The 23,235-nt window shown below is 41.0% G+C and overlaps 1 protein-coding gene across 1 annotated transcript in view; it reads right to left on the bottom strand.

The window, feature by feature from the left end:
* BAIAP2L1 (BAI1 associated protein 2 like 1) overlaps positions 1–23,235 on the bottom strand; it is a 94,649-nt gene that overhangs the window by 17,488 nt on the left and 53,926 nt on the right. The window contains exons 4-9 of the mRNA XM_008072899.2: positions 8,635–8,696; positions 8,454–8,525; positions 6,629–6,766; positions 5,817–5,969; positions 3,220–3,387; positions 676–823 (exon numbers count right to left, since the gene is read on the bottom strand). Of these exons, the coding sequence (XP_008071090.2) occupies positions 676–823; positions 3,220–3,387; positions 5,817–5,969; positions 6,629–6,766; positions 8,454–8,525; positions 8,635–8,696 (741 nt within the window). The remainder of the gene's footprint in view (positions 1–675; positions 824–3,219; positions 3,388–5,816; positions 5,970–6,628; positions 6,767–8,453; positions 8,526–8,634; positions 8,697–23,235) is intronic.

Genomic DNA, 23,235 nt, shown 5'->3' with positions numbered 1-23,235 from the left:
TAATCTTCGCAGTTAGGGAAGCTGAGGCGAGAGGATTGCTTGAGCCCAGGAATTTGAAACCAGCCTAGGCAACATAGCAAGATCTAGTCTCTATTTTATTTTATTTTTTTTTTGAGTTGAAGTCTCACTCTGTCACCCAGACTGGAGTGCAGTGGCCACTCCCGGCCACCGCAGCCTCGACCTGCTGGGCTCTGGCGATCCTTCCACCTCAGCTTTCCAAGTAACCGGAATTACAGGCATGCGCTACCACTCCCTGCTGATTTTTTGATTTATTGTAGAGATGAGGTCTCGCTGCCCAGGCGGGTCTCGAACCCGCAGGCTTGGGCAATCCACTCACCTCAGCCTCCCAAAGGTGCAGGATTACAGGCTGAGCCACCGAGCCCGGCTTCATTTATTTTTAAATATAACTTTCAATGGTATGTTTACTCTGTACAAACATCAGTCAGTACATAAAATTAGTATATGTCAAAGAAATGTGTCACTTATCAAGATGTCTTCTGGTCTAGACCTTTATTTGTTTTGAGCCTATACTCTTCAAAGTCAGGGCTGAACATATATGTCCCATACCTATTTGTTACTTCTACCTCATAATGTGCTTGTCTAATTATTTATCTCACAAATTATTTTTGAAAATTTAAAAAGATATCTTCAAAGAAATCAAATGAAATCTCTTACCTGTTGAATTATTTATCCTTTCTGGATTCTGGGTAACTGTTGCTGGGTTATTAAACATATCGATCAAAGGACTGGTATATGCTCTGCCTGAAGGAGCTGGGGGCATCTTTGGTGAGTATTTTGAAAGGGTGTCATACTCTTTCCCAACCTGTAGAAAATTCTTTATTAATCTTAGTACAACAGATAATTGAATATACAGATTTCCAGGGCTATTTTCTAATCATAGGCTTTACAGTCCACCTTCTCCCCCAAATTCTCTTAGTTGTAGGGCAACCCTCCATCTCGAATTACTTCAAGAGTACCACACTCTTTTTTTCCCATCTTTGTTTTTGCAATCTCTTCATTGTCCTCCAGCTCCCGGCAACCACTACTTGATGTCTCTTTAGATCTCAGGCTCCCTCTTAAGTGCTACTTGGCTATGGAATTCTACATTCAAAATAATTTTTCCACAAAATTTTGAATGCACTGCTTCATTAACTTTTTTTTTTTTTTAGTAGTCTCACACTGTGCCCAGGCTGGCGTGCCGTGGCATGCCCATGGCTACTGCAGTCTCGATCTGCTGGGCTCAGGCGATCCTTCCATCTCAGCCTTCCAAGTAGCTAGAACTACAGGCATGCACCACCATATCTGGCTTTTTATTTTATTTTATTTTATTATTTTATTTTATTGTAGAGACGAGGTCTTGCCATGTTGCTCAAGCGGGTCTCAAGCAATCCTCTTGCCTCAGCCTCCCAAAGTGCTAGCATTACAGGCATGAACCACTGTACCCAGCTTCATTAATTTCTAAAATCTTGTTTGCTATCAAGAAATCTGGAATCAGTGGGATTCGCTTTTCTTTGTAGTAATCTAACAACAAACAGGATATGCTGATGGAAGGCTGTGTAAGGAGGAGCTGACATTCTGTGTCTACTAAAGAATGAAGTTGCCATTTTCTGGATGGAGAAGACTGGGAACAAAGGAAACCAGTTATTTGGTTTTGGACAACTGAATTTGAATTCTCTATTAGACACTGGGGTAGTGATGCTGAGTAGGCATCTGGCCACATCTCCCACGTCTCAACTTGTCTACCATGCCTTTATCCTTTGTTTGGTTTAAAATCCTTTTTCTATTTTTGCACTGTGTTTTGGGAGAGTTCCTTCACTCAATTTTACAAGCGGTTCCACTCTGCTAATGAGCCCATCTATTAGTGTTTGGGGTGGGGGGTGGGGGGGGGGAGGAAGAAATCCAATGAAAAGAAAACTCTTTGTAGAAAAATTTCAAGTATGTACAAAAGTAGGAGAGAATAGCATACTAAATCTCCACATGCTCAACACCAACTTTGACAATTACCAATTCATGATCAGTCTTGTTTCATCCATACCTCCATCTGCCTTCCTGAACTATGCTTAGATTATTTTGAAGTAAATCCTAGCCATATCATTTTACCTACAAATAAGAATCCACTTTTATATTTGCAACACCTTCAGCTGGCTCTTGTGGATGTAACATCCTTTCATCCCTTTCTGAAGCACTCTCCTCTGCCTACTGATTCTGCTGCCTCCAACCCTGGTCACTCCAATTTTTTGTTTTGGTGCCTCTTTATGATATTGGTTTCCTCATCTGTCCAGGGATTCCTGGTTCATTGCCTTCAAACTGTATGACAGTCCCTATTCTTTTTACTGTATATAATGGTCTGCATTTTGCCTGTTCTCATGACACAGACCATGGTGATGTGGGAATGTGAGATGCACTTCCAGAGGTGTCCAAGCTCTTCAGTCCAAACACTGTTTACCTAGTAGACAAAGTCCCTGCTGCCTGGAGAGGAGATTGACCAGCACCCGCCAACCAGCTACATAAAGAGAAGCCCAGGTCCTCTCCCACCTCTTGAGTCCATGCAGCAGCCTTACCATGATATGCCTGGGGCTGAAGTTTTCTTCTGATTCTCTACATACTGATCCTGTCTTTTTCTATCTTAGAGACTCCTTCTGGTCCACTGATGGCCCCTTCTCTCCCTCTCCCATGACTTATGATAGATTCTGTAGGTAGCTGACTGGGTTTTAAGATCTTTGCTGTTATTTCAGCGGATTTTATATGGGCGGAAAGAGTGGGCCCATGTGTTCAAACTATTTGTTGGATTAAAGCCCAGGTTCAAAGCCCAGCAAACTACAACATGAGAATTCATTTCCTTGAATGCCTTGGTGACTATTTTTTCCTGAAGTGCCTTATGCTGTGATGAACAGCAGAAGAGTGTCTAATCCACCCCCTGAGACATCTATATTTCCCTCACTGGGAATATACTTATAAAGCTGAAATCACTACAATTAAAAACAGTAATAACAGAATTTCCCAAACAAAGATAATAGTGCTAAACACAGTGTAAAATATTTGCATAGCTAATTCCAAATCTGAGGGGAAGGGATAAAGGCAAGAAAAGGTGGGCCTACAAGGAATAAAGGAGAACTTGTGTTTCCACCAGCAAAGGCAGACTAGGTCCTCTGGGCAAGCTTGGCCCACATCAAGTTAGTAAACACACAACTGACATCTCAATGAGGTCACTGTTCCTACCATGCTGCTTCTCTCAATCATGGGTGATGGCTGAGGCGTTCCAGACACTGGAGTAGAGACTGGAGTCTTTATTTCTTCAATCATATTCATGATTTTCTCTGGTACTTTGGTGACATCACAACAGGTTTCCTGCCACCGAGGCAGTTTGGAATTAAGTAATTCTGCAGACTATAAATCCAAAAGAAACGAAACTAAAGACAACGTACTATTTGAAGAGCTGACAAAAACTACATCAAATAACATCACTGATAACATATTACGTACGGGCTTACCACCAGAAGTATGGGAGTGCTGAGTTCAGTTCAGTAGGTAGTTTAATCATCTATAAGCATCTGCTGTGTCTCATTTACTGAGGTCATAGGTTCTGGCTCTAAAGGAATTTTGCCTGCTCCCCCAACATGCATACAGAGACTCAGACAATATGGGGATAGTAAACAATTAAGAAAAAGTTCAAAAACTATAAAAGGGAAGGGTTAAGCAATCTACAGGAGTGTTTTCCGAGTGACCCCCAAAATGCCAGTCATCAGCTTTCTACTTCCCACTCCTTCTAAAAGCACATCTCCAACATGGGCCACGGGCCCAGGAGATGACACTTAGATTCATACTTCAGAGAACTGACTCACATTCTGTCCTGAGAAGTCCCTCTACAGGACACAGGGACTGTCAGTGGAGTGCGGTAGGCAGTGCTGAGGGATGCCCTGCCGCTGGTCCACCCAGGTGTTACAGAACACAAAGACTGGCAATGATGATACCCTGCAACCCCACAGGCCGGGGTGTCCCTCTTACTCCCATGAGCCTGGCTCTGCTTATGGCAACTGGACTCCCAGAGACTTCCCAAAGTCTTTCAGTGAACCCCTTTTCCAGGGCAGCAATCTGGCTACAAAAGGGAAGTGGGGGGCCTGTCCTGCAGCAGTTTGCATGGCAATCACACTGTTTTTACTCAGACGCTGTGTTTACTGGGAGTGGCTAGGATGCTGATGTAATCCTAGGAGAGGGCAAAGCTCCTCCTCATACCACCCTGTCCCCAACTATCACCCTGACGTACTAGGGCAATGCCCAGTTGCTTGGGCATGCTTCATCCAAGAGTCACTTAAAGGACTGGGACACTTTAGCTGGGATAGGAAAGTCACAAAAGTAGTTTTCAGATACTTGAAGAAACTTCTGGCACAGAAAGCAGCAGATTCAATTTGTGGCACTCTATAAAGTATAAATGGAACCTAAGGTTAAGTCTAAAACTTTGCCAAGCTGGGTGCAGTAGCTCCTGCCTGTAATCCTAGCAACATAGGGAGATCTCGTCTCTACAAAAAGATTTTAAAAATTAGCCAAGCATGGTGGCATATGCCTGTAGTCCCAGCTACTCAAGGGGCTGAGGCAGAAGGATCACCTGAGCCTAGGAGATCGAGGCTGTGATGAGTTGTGATTGTGCCACTGCACTCCAAGCCTGGGCAACAGAGGGAAAAAAAAGAAAGCAAGAAAGAAAGACTTTGCTATGCTAACAGCTAGAGCTCTCTGGAAATAGACCAGGGTTGTCTCATGACATAGCAGGGCATTGCCACAGGAAGAGCAGTTCAGGATCACTTCCATCTCTCTTTAGCCTATGACCCCTCTGCAGCAAAATGCCCTCACCTAAAAATAGAAGTTCCTAAAGATAACTTGACACTGCTGAAACTAGTACAGGTGCACTGTTGACATAAATGATCATCTAATACAGCAATTCTTTCCTTTGCTGTAACCTCAAAGTCACATATGTTGGAAGGACAGTGATAAGGTCAGCCGAGGAAACCATGAATAAACAGCATGAAGAGCAGTGAACATGTAAAAATGCCCAACAATCCTGATGTATGTGAATGGGGGTCTGTGGCCTGGGGCAGAACTGTCTGTACCCCCAAGCACAGATCCACAAGGGGAACATCTCAAACTACCCAGGGGGAGTGAACTTGGGCCCACTGGGACTCACCCTGTGGCGCTGGTGAAGACACATGCTGAGGATGCAACAGAAAGAGCCTGAGAAAAGTCAACACATAGGAGAGAAAAAGCAAAAGGTGCTTTTTCTAAATTATTAAGCACAGTATTATGAGCAACTTTAAATATGGATGTATTAATTAATTAAACATTATAAGTGGACATTTGCCCGTTTCAACTGTATTTCTATAAGTTAACATATTCAAGTTAACTGTTTCTTTTTTTTTGAGTCAGGGTTTCATTCTGTCTCCCAGGCTGGAGTGCAGTGGCACAATCACAGCCCAACGCAGCCTCTAACTCCCAGGTTCAAGTGATCTCCCGCATCAGCTTCCTTAGTAGCTGGGAATACAGGTGTGTGCCACCATGCCTGTCTAGCTTTGTGATTTTTTGGGGGTGAGGGGGCTTGTCTCAAACTCTTGAGCTCAAGCAATCCTTCTGCCTCAGCCTCCCACAATGCTGGGATTACAAGCGTAAGCCACCGTGCACAGGCCAAAAACTGTTTCTTTGGGATCTTCTCATTGTCAAAATAGGCCACTGCTTTATATAGAGCATATATGGAAGATACAGCATCTAAAGTTATTTAAATACAATGTAAAGTTACCAGTAAACTCAATGCAACTGGCCATCACACCCACCTGTAGGTGATAATAATGTATGTGATTTGCAAAGCTGCAGTGTTTGTCAACCAGAAAGCAGAAGCGTCTTTTTTCTTCAAGTAGAGCTTCTTTGCAACCATCTGCAATGAATTTCTGGATTTCACTCTGACGAGAAGTGACAGTCTCTACATACTGAAAAAATAAATAATAATTATACAAGTATGACATGAGGCATTAGATAGCCACACAGCCTGACATTTATCTTCTGCCATCTTTATACCTGGTTTATTTTTAAAATGGAGCAAACAGTAAATGCAGATACACATAAGACAAAATATAGTTGTAACCTGACTTGAGTAGATACCATCATTCTCATAAAGATCCTGACTCATGTGTGAAGAGAAGTTGCCAAAGCTTTATGGAACACTGGGCAATTTGCACACAATATTACTCTGTACTCCAGGGATATGATGGTGTTGTTCTGGAAAGCACTATGGGCTTTGGAACCAAGGTTCCAGGTTCAATCCCGTTCCAAATGCCAACCATATGACTTAGCCTAAGCCTCATTTTCCCCATCTGTAAAGTGGAGATAGTAATGAAAAACACAGAGTCCTTTACCCTCTTGGAGTCAGGAGAAAACACCAATGTTTTTAAGAGACCACTGACTAATTAAGTTTAACTTTGGAAAATTCTGCAGGCTTCAACTCTTACTAAGTCAAACACTTATTTTTACTTTAGCAACAGCACAACATTGAGTGGATAAAGTACAGGCTAACTGAGGTAAGTAAACCTCTCTCCAAGCTATATGAATAATCAAAACAAAAGAAAAAAAATATTGCTAAAAAGTTCACCTCAATTTCCTTGTGTTCATATTTTAGTGCATTTCGTCCTCCTTGACTTTTCCTTTTGATCTTCTTCAACTCAGCTTGAGATTTCTCCAGAGAGTCTAATTTATTCTTGTGTTCTGTTTGGTATCTTTTTAGAGTTGCCTGTAAATAAAATGTGTGCTTATTTTACTGTGGCACCATTCAAACTGTCACACAGTCACTTTGTGCTTACAGTTCCACTGTGTGCAGCTGGCTGGGGCGCCAACACCCTCAGTTCACACCATTCTCCCACTAGCTGGGGCCCTCACACCCTCCCCTCAAACTATGCTCCCAATGCCGGGACCCTCATACCCATCCCTCCCACCACCCTCCTGCTGCCTGGGACCCTCACACCCTCAGTCCACATGACCTCCCTCCATTCAACTTTAATGTCTCAGCTTGTCTGTTATAAAGTTCCTCATTCATAGGAGAGGCCCTTGACCAGAACAGCAGCTCTTTGAGAACAACAATGTCTTCCCTTTTTAAAATTTCTTCTTCCGCATAGGCATTCGGACAGCATTGTCAGTAAGTGCTTTGGTGGATAAATAAATATCAATCACATGCTCCTGGCTGTTTTAAGATATGTGATTTTAAGAAACAGAACCAACAAGTACAATCATTATTGCTTTGAGTATGCTATAGCAGAGTGTTTAAGAACATGGGGTCTGAGCCTAACATCTGTGTTGCAACTCTAATCCATGATTTCCCCTATAGTCTGTAAAATGAAGATAACAAAGGTATCTATGCATTAGATTTACTTTAGGGATAAAAATCAGATAAGTTATGTAAAGTGCTTGGCATTAAATACACCTCAGTGGTCATCCACAGTCGTGTGGCCTCCCGCCAGGAATGCACAGAGCACATGAGCATACGTGGGCAGGAGGCCTCCTGAGGACCACAAAGGAGGGCCCATTTCAGGGTAATCTGCACTTCTTGTTGCCACATGGGGGTCTTGGTGAGCAGAAAGGAGACTTTGGCTCAGGTGTGATTGCTCACACCTGTAATCCAAGCACTTTGGGAGGCAGAGGCAGGAGGATCGCTTGAGCCCAGGTGTTTCAGCCCAGGAGTTTGAGAGCAGCCAGGTAACATAGGGAGATGGTATCTCTACAAAAAATAAAAAAGTTAGCTGGGTGCAGTGGTGCACACCTGTAGTCCCAGCTCCTTGGAAACTGAGGCAAAAGGATCTTTTGAGCCCAGGTGTTTGAGGTTACAGTGTACTCCGGCCTGGGTCATACAGTGAAATCCTGTCTCTCTATGTTAAAAAAAAGGAGGGGGGGAGGTTGGAGGGACTTTGGGTGGCAAAAGAAAGTGAGGACTCTATTGCAGCAAGGGAAGACAGCATGAATCCTGTGTCCTGGGGCTGTAGGGCCAGCCTGAAGGAGATCTAGAGAAAACAATACTGGGTGTAACAGACAGGAGACACTAAGCTGGAGAGTTCTCTGCAGATTGGATCCAGAGGCCCCAGATGGTGTCCTCCCACACACCACTCATGCCCTGAAGTGCTGGTTTGTTAAGTGCTACGTCTGTAACAGCTGCAGTAACACAGACGCAGATTCCTACCACATACACATGTTCTGTGAAAATAATGCTTTCTGGAAGCAGTGTGATCTCTGACAAAATTTTTTTCTATGCTTTTTAAAAAAGATCCCAAGTGCTAGCAAAAACTAGCCTACTCTGCCCAAAGGGACATTGCTAGTTTTCAACATCAAGCTCTACCCCTATTTGCTGCTGCTGAATAAACGGTGGGCAACAGTACTCCTCGGGCTGACAGGTCAGGGACCCCTAGGCCAGTAGAGGGAACTGTACTTACATTCATATATTTTACATCAAGTTCCGTCTTCTTCTCTAGCTCATGTATAATCTCTTTATGAAATTTTTTGAACTGTTAACCAAAGGAAATAAAAAATTTACACCAGATTTGAGAATTTAAGCAAAATAAATATACAAACATGTATCAATATATTTTGTAAACAGAAAAACAGAGCACGTACGTTTTCCTCAAGACTCTCATTGAGTTTCTTGTGAGTACTGGAAATTTCTATGAGAACATGGCCTGTGAACATAACCAGACATGTTAGGGGAAAAGCCAGTACATCGTTTTGTAAAGAGATTAAGGAAAGTGAACTAGTGGAGAGAAACAGCACTATGCTGCCCTTGGGGTCTTCAAGTTTTATGACTGATGTTAGGAACATCAGGAATGTGATGGGGGTTCCCATGGTGGGTCCCAGAGGGACACAGCTGACAGCAAGCTGACAGCAAACTGAGGCTACATTGTTAACCAAAAGAATACCACTCCTTTCAAACTCACATTGTTCTTTCGATATTTACTTGCTCCCTAAGTCGAATTCTATACATCTGAATTCTGAAATTCTCTCACAAATGATTACCTCAGTCATCATAGTAGCTAACTATAGGAACAAATGATTTATTTTTATCTAATCCCTAGAGTAATCTGATTATCTGTCAGGCATAAGAGATAAAGGCTATTTTCTTTTTTCTCATATTAGTTCTCGTATCGTTCTGGAAAATATGAACGCCAGGGGAAACCGCAGCAGGGACAGTGTTCTGCCTCAGATCTCCTGGGACTACACCAGCTCTCTGAAACAAGCACAGTCATGAGACATGGGAATGTTTTAGGACAAAGGAGCCTTACTCCAAAAGCAGCACTTGGTTTGTAATCTTATCTCCTTTGCGGGTAGTGGCAGCGTGCTACCTTTCTGCCACCTTTCTCTGATTAATGTGAGCAAGAGCCTCTTTGCCAGTTTAGCTGTAGGAACCAAATGGGTTCCTTAGGGTCTTACACCTGAAAAATGAAAGTCACATATAGAATCATCTGGAACCACCACCATCCAACCATACTAATCAACAACGAGATATGCCAGCAACAAGATGAACCCTACAGTTCAGTGGCCAGATAAAAAGGAGTTCTTGTGAGAACCAGGAATACCTGGGTTATCATCTTCTCTCTCTCAACTTCCAGCTTTTCTCTTCTAGATCATCTTGTTCACAGGCACCATAGATCTTTCCAAAATGAAGGGTCACGCGTCACATCCCTGCTCTCCCCATGGTGTCCCAAAGAAACTAGCTCCTGAGCACACCAGAGCCCTCTGTGAACTGCACTGCCTAAACCACGGCTGGAGGTAGGGACAGAGAACTGCCTGTAAGTATAACCTTGTAGGTTGTATGTGGTGAAGTTATGGGTATATAACCTAGTCCCTAAATGACTCTAAGAAGCTCTAATGGAATAACTCCTGGATAAACACAGGAGAGCAAGGCCAGAATCACCCCAGCACTCCAGGTTCCACCCTCCCAGTCTGAAGCTTCCCACTCCACATCTTTAATGATATCAACTTCATTCTCCTGAAACTCAACATGAAAAACAAACAAACAAGAATTCTTTACAAAAGCAGCCTTCATGTGGCCAAGAGCATAATTACATTAATATGTTATTTTATATCCACTCAATCATTTCAGATATTGAAATAATCTGAGTTATTTTTACATCTATTTTAAACCCACAAACAACATCTCATTGGAGATGAAAAACAAACAAAAACAACAAAACCACTTAAATTATTAGAAAATCAAGCACTCTGTTCTTGGCAAGTCAGATTTACTTTAAAAAATAAATGTCAGCTGGGCTCGGTGGCTCAGCCTGTAATCCTGCGCCTTTGGGAGGCTGAGGTGAGTGGATTCCCTGAGCCTGCAGGTTCGAGAGCCGCCTGGGCAGCAAGACCTCATCTCTACAATAAATCAAAAAATCAGCCGGGCATGGTAGCGCGCGTCTGTAGTTCCAGCTACTCAGAAGGCTGAGGCGGAAGGATCGCCGGAGCCCAGCAGGTCGAGGCTGCGGTGGCCGGGAGCGGCCACTGCACTCCAGTCTGGGCAACAGAGTGAGACTCTAACTCAAATAAATAAATAAATAAATAAGTAAATAAATGTCTAAAAATAATTTTGCTTAAATCATTCAGTGATTTGGCTTAGAAGCAAGGCATTCATATTTTTTCTCATACGGTTCTCTCTCATGAACTTTATTTCTACAACCTTACATAATGTGGATCTCTGGAAAGTGTGCTGCCAAAACCAAAGTGTGTGCTAGGGTGGACACTCCTGTGGATGCCTACACTGATGAACTTGGCACTCTGGCCTTGCGGCCCCTCAGCACACTCCGTGCTCCGCCCATGGTTTCCCCATGGCACGGCTGGCTGAGAGGCTCAGTGAAACAGCCCATTCACTCTGCGGGTAGGAGGGGAACACCTGACCTTGTTATTCTTGTCCCTCACTGTTCGTGGAATTCAAACACCAGCTTCACAGCAGAAGCCACCGAGTCCTCGGTCATAAAAAGGATTAAAACACATCTTGGCTGTGATTATGCAAGCTGCCAAAGTGTGTCTTGAATCAGAAGATGAAAACAGTCTTTATGCTCAATCTGCAGAAGTTGAATCTGAAATCTAGCAAGTGTTACTTCATGCTTAAATGCCATGCCACATGCGTTTGTTTACTCTTAGCCCCAAAACCTACTTTTTCATAACTTACATTTGAGAAGGAAAGAAAAAACCCTGAACATATTCATGGGTGGAGCCAAGAAATTACAGTCCAGATTCAGATGGAGCAGAACACTAAGTTTGTGCCCTGACAGGAGTCCACACCACCGCATGTGCTGGGTCAATTATTTCCTTTTATTCCCTTTTAGGTTTTGAGTCACCATTTTGGAAAGAAACTTATAGTAATTACAGTAATGTGACTCAGTCTGAGTCAGTTATATTCTTAAGTAGCAACATGAAAGGAATTTAGATTACATATATATATTTCAAAATCACAAACTCAACAGAACTGAAAGGTCTGCCACCAAATTTCCTCCAAAGTTAATACAAATAATGTATGGCTAAGTGTAACAGCTCTCTTAGAGTTTGTTTAGCAGGTTTTGGAAAACCTACTACAACAATAAAGAAAAATGGCTAATACTGGCAAACTCTAACGTTAGGAAATATGAACAAAAATGTCAACATTTTGGACCATACAGTATAAAGATATACATGTAGCCAATAGGCAGTATAGAGTTAAAACAAAATGTTAGATAATAAAATGTAAGGAATGTTATTAGTATGGACACATGGAAAGTTTTCATTGAATATAGAGCTGCTGGACTACTTATGTATTTATTTCCTCCCTCCTTCCCTCCCTCCCTCCCTCCATCTTTGTCTCTGTCTCTCTCTCTCTCTTTCTTTCGAGTCAGAGTCTCACTCTGTCCGCCAGGTTGGAGTACAGTGGCATGCTCACAGCCACCACAGCTTCATCCTTCTGGGTTCAGGTGATCCTTCTGCCTCAGCCTTCCAAGTAGCTGGAACTACAGGAGTGTACCACCATGCGTGGCTAATTTTTTGATTTATTGTAGAGACAAGGTCTCGTCAAGTTGCCCAGGCTGGTCTTGAACCACTGGACTCAGGCAATCCTCTCGCTTCAGCCTCCTAAAGTGTTGGGATTACAGGTATGAGCCACCACACCCGGTTGCTTATATATTTTCAACTAGACAATTCTTCATCAATTCACAGTATAAATTTAGAGGAACCAGATGGAGATTACTAACAGACTTGAATAGCACAGAACATGCAGGCATAAAGATTCTTTCCATTTATATTTGATCATGAATAATCAGAACACACTTTATTTCCAGAGAACACAGAGCAATGATTGAGTCACTCACTACTTCCTACATGTTACTACAAGTGGAATCAGACAATAAAACTACAGAGTAGAAGCCAACTCACTACAGGCCTAAAGGTATACTGCGCAGATTAAAGTAAAATTGATAAAAAATATCACTGGAAAAAGGACAGAATTTTTCTGACAGTTTTCCAAATATCAAATATGAGGAGAAAGTATAATGGAAGTAAAAGCACACTGTACACACAGGATATGTTAAATAAACAAGTATGTATCGTGAAGATTAGTTACCCACATTGAATTAGTGCAGAGGCAGATTAACAAACACAAGCATGTGACCAAACTTGCAAGGCTTTGTCAGTATCTAAGAACAGATTTCAGTGGCTGTCCACCTGCAGTCACTGGATGCAGCTGGAGGTGAGGTGTTCTCCTCTGGTCAGTTTCAATACTGCACAAACAATGCGCATGCTGGATGATATCAAATAAGTGATCAGGTGAGCATTTCTTTAAACACTCCCCCCAAAGTCTACTTCTGACTTAAAAAGCTACAATATTACATTCCAATAAATGTCTTATACAGAGAGTGTAATTATTCTACCACTGTGCTAACAAATAAACATATAAATAACAAAGGGGGTATGTCATATGACCCAGCTTGAAGGAGCTAGCTAGTACTAGGACAATTTGAGCACCAAAACAGATAAGGGGGGTACGAATCCAGGAGTCCACAGTAAATAGTTTGGTTTTTTTTTTTCCTTTTGAGACAGGGTCTCATTCTATTACCCAAAGTGGAGCACAGTGGCGCAATCAAGGCTAATTGCAGCCTCAACCTCCTGGGCTCAGGTGATTTCTTCGCCTCAGGTTCCTGAGTAGCTGAGTCTACAGGCAGACACCACCACACCCAGTCCAGCTAAATTTTCGTATTTTCTGTATAGATGAGGTCTTGTTATGTTACTCAGGCTGGACTCGAATTCCTGGCCTCAAGCGATTCTCCTGCCTCACCTCCTGAAGCACTGGGATTACAGGTGTGAGCCCCTGTACCTGACCAGGAAACAGACTTTAAAAAAAAAAAAAAAGGCATGGTGGGAGGGCTCTTGCTAGATGTAAAATGCAGAGTGCTAATAAGTAAATGAGGAGGGAATGTTAGAGGTGAAAAATCATAATCACAGTGAAGACTGGTTTGGGCAAAAATGATTAACAGATGCTAAACCAGGGTACAAATGTTGATGAGGAAAAAGATAGTTGCTAGCTTGAAGGCGTTTCCCTCAAAACTGCTTATTTATAGCAGTAGGAAAAAAATATTAACTATACAGGGCAGAAAGCAGATAATACCTCCACTGAACAACCAAAATTAAGTCATAAATGAGAGAAAAATGAACACTGTGTGCCCAAATTGATACTCAGTGGACACAAAATGACTTGAACAACATTCCAGTCAAGAACACATCACCTGAATTCAATCATGAAGACCCGACACTTGAAAGACTTGTATTCTTGACTATTCATCCTCATTTAGACTCTGACTCACAAAGAACAAAACAAAACTGAACTGAGTTAAAATGAGACAATAACTCCACTGAGATTCATGAGAGAATTAAGTTCCGCAAGATCTGCATTGAAAACAGGATGGTACAGAGAGTCAAGGTTTACTGGGAAGAAAATCCAGTGCTGGAATTTTTTTTTTTTTTTTGAGTTGGAGTCTCATTCTGTTGCCCAGTCTGGAGTGCAGTGGCACGCTCCCGGCCACCACAGCCTCAACCTGCTGGGCTCCAGGTGATCCTTCCGCCTCAGTCTTCCAAATAGCTGGAACTACAGGCATGCACCACCATGCCCAGCTAATTTTTTGATTTATTGTAGAGATGAGGTCTCGCCAAGTTACCCAGGCTGGTGTCAAATCAGTGAGCTCAGGCAATCCTCTCACCTTAGCCTCCCAAAGTGCTGGGATTATAGGCATGAGCCACCATGCCCAGCCTCAATGCTGGAACTCTTAAACTATAAGGGATAAATTGCTGTTAGCTCAGTGTGGAGGAGCTTGAGAGTTAAAAAACCTCTAGGTGACTCAGTCTTAGTGGGATTCCTACACCTTCAAGAGTCTTATCTCTAGGATCCCACCAGGCTCTCATTGAGATGAGACGATTTCCCCCAGGGCTTCTGGTAAATGGGGAGGTAGCAGCAGCAAGAGGGTGGTGAGAGGTAAACATTTCAAAATATGCCCAGAGCTTTGTTCTGTTCTCCATAAGGCAGGCCAGCCCTCAAGGGAAACTACTTTAATAAAGCCTTATCTGACAGGCGAAAGGGCAATTAGCTAACTCCAGCCCCCTCTAGCTTTCCAGTCTCAAAAGGGAGGAAAAAAAAGAAAGACTCCAACTCTTCTTAAAGTCATGGTCCAGATACTCTGGCCTACCAGACCCCCTCCTCCCCACAAAAAAACACAGAGATTTAAACATAAGATAAGAGAAAGAAATGCCCTCTTTCCAACATTTTATCACAAAGTCGCCCATCAACAGGGCTCCTGGATAATAGCTGTGGATTACAACAGACAGCTATTAGACACAGGCTTTGGTCAGTCTGTAATCCCAAGTATTTTGGGAGGCTGAGGCAAGAGGATTGCCTGAGCCTGGATTCAAGACCAGCCTGGGCAACTTGGTGAGACCTTGTCTCTACAATAAATCACAAAAACTAGCCGGACGTGGTGGCATGCGTTTATAGTTCCAGCTACTTGGAAGGCTGATGTGGAAGGATCACCTAAGCCCAGCAGGTTGAGGCTGCGGTGTCTGTGAGCATGCCACTGCACTACAGTCTGGGGACAAAGAGTGAGACTTCAGCTAAAAAAAAAAAAAGAAAAAGACAGGCTTCATTTAGAAGAGATTTCCTGGGAAACTCAAAGACAACAGGGGAGACAAAAACAAGGACACCAGAGGAAAAGTGAAGCCTCTGACTTAGTTACAGCTACAGCTATACCCAATGTTAAATACATCCTAACCCCAATCCAGATAAACATAAATCCTCACATGAAAGTTCTCTCTACCTCAGGTCCTATTACTTGATACATCATGTCCGGGCTGCATCAAGAACAAAAATTACAGGCATACTAAGGAAAAACACAATCTGAAGAGGCAAAGCAAGCAGAACCAGATTCAGATACAGTCGAGAATTTGGAATGACCAGAATGGGACTTTAAAACCACCACGGTAAATATGCTAAAGGTGCTAAAGGAAAAAGTGGATGAAATATACAAACAGATGGGTATTGTAAGAGAGAGATGGAATGCAAAGAATCAAAATGAAATGCTGCAAATAAAAAATGCTGTAACAGAAAAAAAACTAGCAACCCCATTAAAAAGTGGGCAAAGGAAATGAACAGACACTTCTCCAAGAAAGACATTCAAGTAACCAACAAATATATGAGAAAATGCTCTGCCTCACTAATGATCAAATCAAAACTACAATGAGATACCACCTAACACCAGTAAGGATGGCTATTATCATTAAAAAGTAAAAAAACAAGTGTTGGTGAGGGTGTGGAGAAAAGGAGTTGCTTCTACACTGTTGGTAGAAATGTAAGCTAGTTATCTCTGTAGAAAGCAGTATGGCATTTTTTGTTGTTGTTGTTGAGTTGGAGTCTCACTCTGTCACCCAGGCTGGAGTGCAGTGGCACGCTCACGGCCACCGCGGCCTCGACCTGCTGGGCTCCGGCGATCCTTCCGCCTCAGCCTTCCAAGTAGCCGGAATTACAGGCGCGCGCTACCATGCCCGGCTGGTTTTTTTTTGATTTATTGTAGAGATGAGGTCTCACTAAGTTGCCCAGGCTGGTCTCAAACCCGTGGGCTCAGGAAATCCTCTCACCTTGGCCTCCCAAAGTGCTGGGATTATAGGCATGAGCCACCACACCTGGCTGGCATTTTCTTAAAGAACTAAAAATTGAGCTACCATATGATCTAGCATCCCATTTCTGGGAATATAAATGGCTCTGCCAAAAAGATACCTGCACATGTATGTTTACTGCAGCACAATTCACGATAACAAAAACATGGAACCAACCCAGATGCCCACTAAAAATGAACTCGATAAAGAAAATGTGGTGTACATATCTGATGGAATATTACACAGTCATAAAGAAAAACAAAATCATTTTCTTCGCAGCAACATAGTTGCAGCTGGAAATCATCATTCTAAGTGAACTACTGCAGAAACAAAAACCTGAATACTGCGTGTTCTCACTCACAAGTGGGCCCTGATCACTTGTCCCATGAGCACAAAGGTGGGAACAACAGATGCTGGACACTGCTGGGAGAGGGATGAAGGTAGGAGGGATATGGGCACACAGCCACACACTCGGTACCGTCTCCATCACGAGTGGAGAAGGCCTACTAGAAGCCTGCATACAATTTAATTACATAGTACATCCTCACTTGTACCCCATAACTCTAAAATAAAATTAAAAACAACAAAAAAACACCATAACAGAAGTGAAGAATGCCTTAATGAACATGACTGAGAAAAGAATCAACAAGCTTGAAGATATGTCAATATAAACTTCCCAAACTGAAATGCAAAGAGGAAAAAGAATGCAAAAATGAAGCAGAATATCCGAGAATTGTGGGACAAATACAAAAGGTATAAATACCCATAGTGGAAATACCAGGAAAAGAGAAAAAGGAATAGAAAAAAATTTAGTGAAATAAAGTCTGAGAGCCGGGCTCGGTGGCTCAGCCTGTAATCCTGCGCCTTTGGGAGACTGAGGTGAGTAGATTGCCTGAGCCCGCGGGTTCCAGACCCGCCTAGGCAGCGAGACCTCATCTCTACAATAAATCAAAAAATTAGCCGGGCGTGGTAGTGCATGGTTATAGTTCCAGCTACTTGGAAGGCTGAAGGATCGCCGGACCCCAGCAGGTCGAGGCTGCAGTGGCTGGGAGTGGCCACAGCCCTCCAGTCTGGGCGACAGAGTGAGACTCCAACTCAAAAAAAAAAAAAAGAAATAAAATGTCTGAGAATTTTCCTAAATAAATGACAGATACCAAACCAAAGATCCAGAAAAGCTTGCAGAACACAAGACAGGACAAATACTAAAAAAACTGCACCTGTATATCATATTCAAACCGTTAAATACCAAACACCAAAAAAAATTGAAAGAAGGCAGAGGGGAAAAAACACCTTACTGATAGAGGAACACTGACAAGAATTATATTAGACTTTTCGTCATAAACTGTGTAATCAAGAAGACAGTGGGGTAAAATACTTACGTGTTGAAAGAAAGAAAACTCACCAACCTAGAATTCTTTATCCAGCAAAATTATTCTTCAAAAAGTGAAGGAGAAATAAAGATGTCCTCAGACAAACAAAAACTGACATGCAAAAAATGTTAAAAGAAGTTCTTCAGAGGCAAAAATAACATAGGTCAGAACCTTGGATCTACATAAAGAAATAAAGAGTATTCAAGAAGAAACAAATACAGGTAAATAAAACCTTTTGTTTTTATTATTCTTAACTGATATAATAGATAACTGCTTGTTCAGAATATTAGAGGCAAATGTATCATGCGGTTATAGCTTATGGATAAGCGAAACAAATGACAATGAAAGAGATGGGAGGGGAGAAGGTCCCTGCTGTAGGACAGTGTTATTTGGAAGTGGATTTATGTAGCAAAGCAGGGCTTAGATAGAAATGTATAAGACTGAATGCATATATTGAAAAGAAGACAGATTTAAAATCAATGACCTAAGCTTCTTCCTTAGGAAATCTGAGAAAGAAGAGCAATATAAGCCTAAAACAAGCAGAAAAAAAATAAATAAAAAATAGAGCAGAAATCAATCAATGATAACAGGAAAACAATAGAGGAAAAAATAAAAACAAAAGTCAGTTATTTTTAAAGCTTCATAGAGTCAGTATGACTCTATGAACCTCTAGACTGGGCTAACCACGAGAAAAAGAAAACACAAACTACTAATATCAGAAATGAAAGAGGGGCCATCACTACTGAGCCCACAGACATTGAAAGGACAATAAAATAATATAAGGAAGAACTCTATGCCTACAAATTTAATAACTAAGATGAAATGAACCAATTCCTTGAAAGACACAAACTGTCAAAACTCATATAAAAAGAATAACCTGAAAAGGATTATATCTATCAAATAAATGGAATCAACAAGTAATAACTTTCCAAGATAGAAAGCAGTAGGCCCAGATAGTTTCACTGGTGAATTTGTAAACATTTAAGGAAGAAATGGTATCAATTCTCTACAATCTTTTCCAGAAGAGAGAGGCAGAGGAACACCTAACTTATTCATGAGGCCAGCATTAATCTAATACAAAAAAACAGATAAAAACATTGCAACAACAAAAAAACTACAGACCAGTATCACAAAAGAGATGCAAAAATCCTCAACAAAATATTAGCAAATCAAATCCAATGATATATAAAAAGAATTAAACACCATGACCAAATGAGTTTTATTCCACTGTATGCAAGCCTGGTTCAACAATCGAAAACCAATTGATGTAATTCATTATATCAACAGGTTAAAGAGTAAAAAATCATATGATCATATTAGATACAGATAAAGCATTTTACAAAGCCCAACACCTAATTCACGATGAAAACCCTTAGGGAACTAAAATAGAGCAGAAAGAAAACCAATATAAGCCAAAAGCAAGCAGAAAAGAATATCTACAAAAACCTGACAACTATCATCATACTTAACAGTGAGAAGCTTGGGTTTCTCCCTTAGATCGGAAATGGGGCAAGGATGGCCCCCCTCACCACTCCGACTCAACACGATACTAGAAGTCTTAACTAATGCAATAACACTAATGAAGAAAATAAAGGCATACCGGCTGGGAATGAAGAAATAAAAATTGTTGTTCAGAGATGACATGGCTGTGTAAGTAGAAGATCCCAAAGAATTAACAAAAACAATCCTACAACTAATAAGTAATTATAGCAAGATTGCAGGATACATGGTTAACATATAAAAGTTAATGGCTTTCCTTACATCAGCAATGAGCAACTGGATTTTGCAATTAAAATCATAATGCTCTTTATAGTTTTTAAAAAATGAAGCCATGAGTGGTGACTCACACCTGTAATCTAGCACTTTGAGAGGCTGATATGAGATGATTGCCTGAGTCCAGAGTTTTGGGACCAGCCTGGGCAACTTGGTAAGACCTCGTCTCTACAATAAAAAATAAAAATTAGCTGGGCATGGTGGCGCATGCCTGTGGTTCCAGCTACTTGGAAGGCTGAGGCAGAAGGATCACTTGAGTCCAGGAGATTGAGGCTGCAGTGGCAATGAGTGTGTCTGGGTGACAGAGTGAGACTCCTGTTCAAAAAACAAACAAAACAACCCCCCCAAAAAACCAACCAAACAAATGAATAAATGAATAGATAAATAAAAGAAAAATGAAGTACTTAGGAATAAATATAACAAGACCTATATGAGGAAACTGACAAAATTCTGATGAAAAAAAAATTAAAGGCAATTCCATATTCATAGGTAGGAAGACTTGATATAGTTAAGATTCAACTCCACCCAATCTGATCTATAGATTCAAAGCAATAGCAATCCAAATCACAGCAAGTTATTTTGTGTGTATCAACAAAGTGATTCTAAAGTTATATGTAAAGCAACAAATCTAAAACAGCCAAGAAATGCAGAGAAAGAACAAAGTTGGTGACTGACACTAGCTGACTTCCTATGATGCTATAATCATCAAAAAAGTAATTGTTGAAAGAATAGAAATAGATCAATGAAACAAAAAAGGAGTCCCAAAACCTATATAATTGTGATACTTTAATTAATTAATTAGTTTATTTTTGAGTTGGAGTCTCACTCTGTCAGCCAGGCTGGAGTGCAGTGGCATGATCACAGCCACCACAGCCTCGATCTTCTGTCTCAGCCTTCCACATAGCTGGGACTAAAGGTGTGCGCCACCGTGCCCAGCTAATTTTTAAATTTACTGTAGAGACAAAGTCTTGACATGTTGCCCAGGTTGATCTCAGACTCCTGGGCTCAGGCAATCCTCTTGCCTTGGCCTCCCAAAGTGCAGAGATTATAGGCGTGAGCCACTGTGATAGTTAATTTTATGTGTCAACTTGACTATGTTGATACCCAGATAGCTGGTAAAACATTGTTTCTGGGTGTGTCTTGTGAGGGTGTTTCTGGGAGAGATTAGCACTTAAATCAGTAGACTGAGTAAAGAAAATCCACCCTTAGCAATGTGGGTGGGCATCAATCACCCAATATGTAGAGGACCTGTCTGACTAGACAAAAATGGTGGAAGAAGGGGTTATTCTCTTCTTGATCCAGGGCAGTCATATTCTCCTGCCCTTGGCTTCCCTGGTTTTAAAGCCTCCAGTTTGCAGAAAGCCTCCATAATAATATGAGCCAATTCCCATAATAAATCTCTTAAATATCCTATTGATTCTGTATTTCCGGAGAGCCCCAATTACTACAATAGTTAACTGATTTTTGATAAAGGAGTAAAGTCAGTTTAATGGGGAAAGAATAGTTCTTTCAGCAAATGGTGAACATCTTGACATCCACTTGCAAAAAATTAAAAAGAATCTAAATACTGACGTTATACCTCTCACAAAAATCAACTCAAAATGGAACACAGGCCTAAGATGCAAAAGTACAAAACTTCTAGAATATGGAAAAAATCTATGTGACCTTGGGTTTGACAATAAATTTTTGCACACAACACCAAAAGCTCAATTCATGAAAACATAGCTACATTGACTTTCTTAAAACTTAAAATTCTGCGCTGCAAAAGATACTGTTAAGAGAAATCAAAAGGCAAGCCAGAGACTGGGAGAATATTTGCAATGCACATATCTGATAAAGGACTTGTATCCAAAATACACAAAGAATTCTAAAAACTTAGTAAGAAAATAAACAACCCAATTAAAATATGGGCAAAAGACACATCACCAAAAGAGACACACAGATGACAGATATGGAAAGACGCCCAAAATCCTATGTCATCAGGGAATTGCAAACTAAAACAACGATGAGATACCAATAAGCAACTGTCAGACTGGGTACAATTTTTTAAAAACTGACCACACCAAATGCTGGTGAGGATATGGAAAACAGGAACACTCACTCATTGCTGGTAGATATGCAAAATGGTATAAACAGCAGGAACAGATTCTTGGCAGGTTTTGTTTCCTATAACTAAGGCTTAGTAAACACCAAAGTCCAGTCTAAGAGTATTCCAAGCTACAAACAAGACATTTTTTTTAAAAGGAAAATTTTTGTTTTGAAATAGTAATTTTACCAAGCAAGAAGACTCTCTGGGATCAGCGCTGAACACTTGGCAATTCTGGTGGTGAGAACTAAGGGTTCTAAGCAACGTGACATACCGAGATAGGACACACGCTAGACACTCAGGATTAAAGCCCTTCCACCTTTCTGACTTCTGGTAAAATGTGAGAAAGAAACAGAAAGATGATGGAGAAAGGAGGAAGTTGAAATTAATTCCTTACTTTCAAAGTTAGGTAATAAAAGAAAAAGTGAAATAATAAGATAGCTAGAAAGAACAACACTAATTTTTTTTTTTCCTTTTTTAGGGAGTGACAAGATTTGAAGAATAAATGGAAACCAATCAACCCTATACAACAATATTGAATTAATATTGAAATTAATTCTAAATGTACACATAAGAAAACCTTTTTAAAAATGCTACCATTATCCTTGGAATGAGATTTAAACCTCATTGGAAACTACCATTAGAGAACACTCTGAATATTTTTTAAAAATCACATCATTTCAGTGAGGTATAGGGCAAGTACAAGCCTAGAACATCAGGGATCGAGTCATCTAATACCTAAGACAGTACCCAGTAGAGATGTCTTCTCTGAAAATTATAGCCAAGTACTGATTGAGTGAAGAAGTAGAGGGATTCAAAGTTTAGGTGAAAGATCTGTTACCAGGATCAATAAATTGATTCAGGAAGCAAATTAAACATTTATTTCCCACTTCACTTTTGATTAGTAATTAAATGAATTTAGCCTACCTGTTCTACATAAGTGCTGTCAAGTTAAACCAAGTGGATAATTTGCAATTAAGAAAAAGAATTTCCCAAGTTGGATTTTAATGTACTATTTTTATTTTAGCTAAAAGGACAATATTAATTTATTCAAGTGTATCAATTATAGGTCACACAGAAATCATTTATCGATTTTTGCATCCATGTATGGATTACAAGTGATGGTTTTCTTTATAGTTGAATGTAAAACACAACATTAAAAGATTAAGAGTGTTCTACAAGTTATTATATTACGTGAGGTAAATTAACATTAATTATTTATCTTCCTTCTTCATCGATTAGTGGATTAAAGCTAACACAACCATTTTGATGCTAACAAAAATGAAAACAGGTGTATTATCAATAATGAATGAAGCTGAGAACTACTCATTCTCTATGCTATAACTAATTGGCTGTGGGCATTTTCATTCGAGGCTTACAAAAATGAGACATCTGAAATTTCAAAAACTTCTTTAAAAATACTAAAACAGGACCTCAAAACACAAGGATGAGCTTTCCTTTTCTTTTTTTGAGTAGGAGTCTTACTCTGTCACCCAGGCTAGAGTGCAGTGGCACGTTCACAGCCACTGTAGCCTTGACTTGCTGGGCTCAGGTGATCTTTCTTTCCTCCTCAGCCTTCTAAGTAGCTGGAACCACAAACACACGTCACCATGCCCAGCTAAGTTTTTGATTTACTGCAGAGACGAGGTCTTGCCAAGTTGCCCAGGCTGGTCTCGAACCCCGGGGCTCAGACAATCCTCTTGCCTCCGCCTCCCAAAGTGCTAGGATTACAGGCATAAGCCACCATGCTCAGCTGAGCTTTTCTTTTTTTTGAGTTGGAGTCTCTCTCTGTCACCCAGACTGGAGTGCAGTGGCCATTCCTGGCCACTGCAGCCT

Source organism: Carlito syrichta, unplaced genomic scaffold (genome assembly GCF_000164805.1).
Source record: "Carlito syrichta isolate Samal-C Ts95f unplaced genomic scaffold, Tarsius_syrichta-2.0.1 Scaffold315497, whole genome shotgun sequence".
Taxonomy (NCBI): domain Eukaryota; kingdom Metazoa; phylum Chordata; class Mammalia; order Primates; family Tarsiidae; genus Carlito; species Carlito syrichta.
This window is presented reverse-complemented; position numbering and strand designations above follow the sequence as displayed.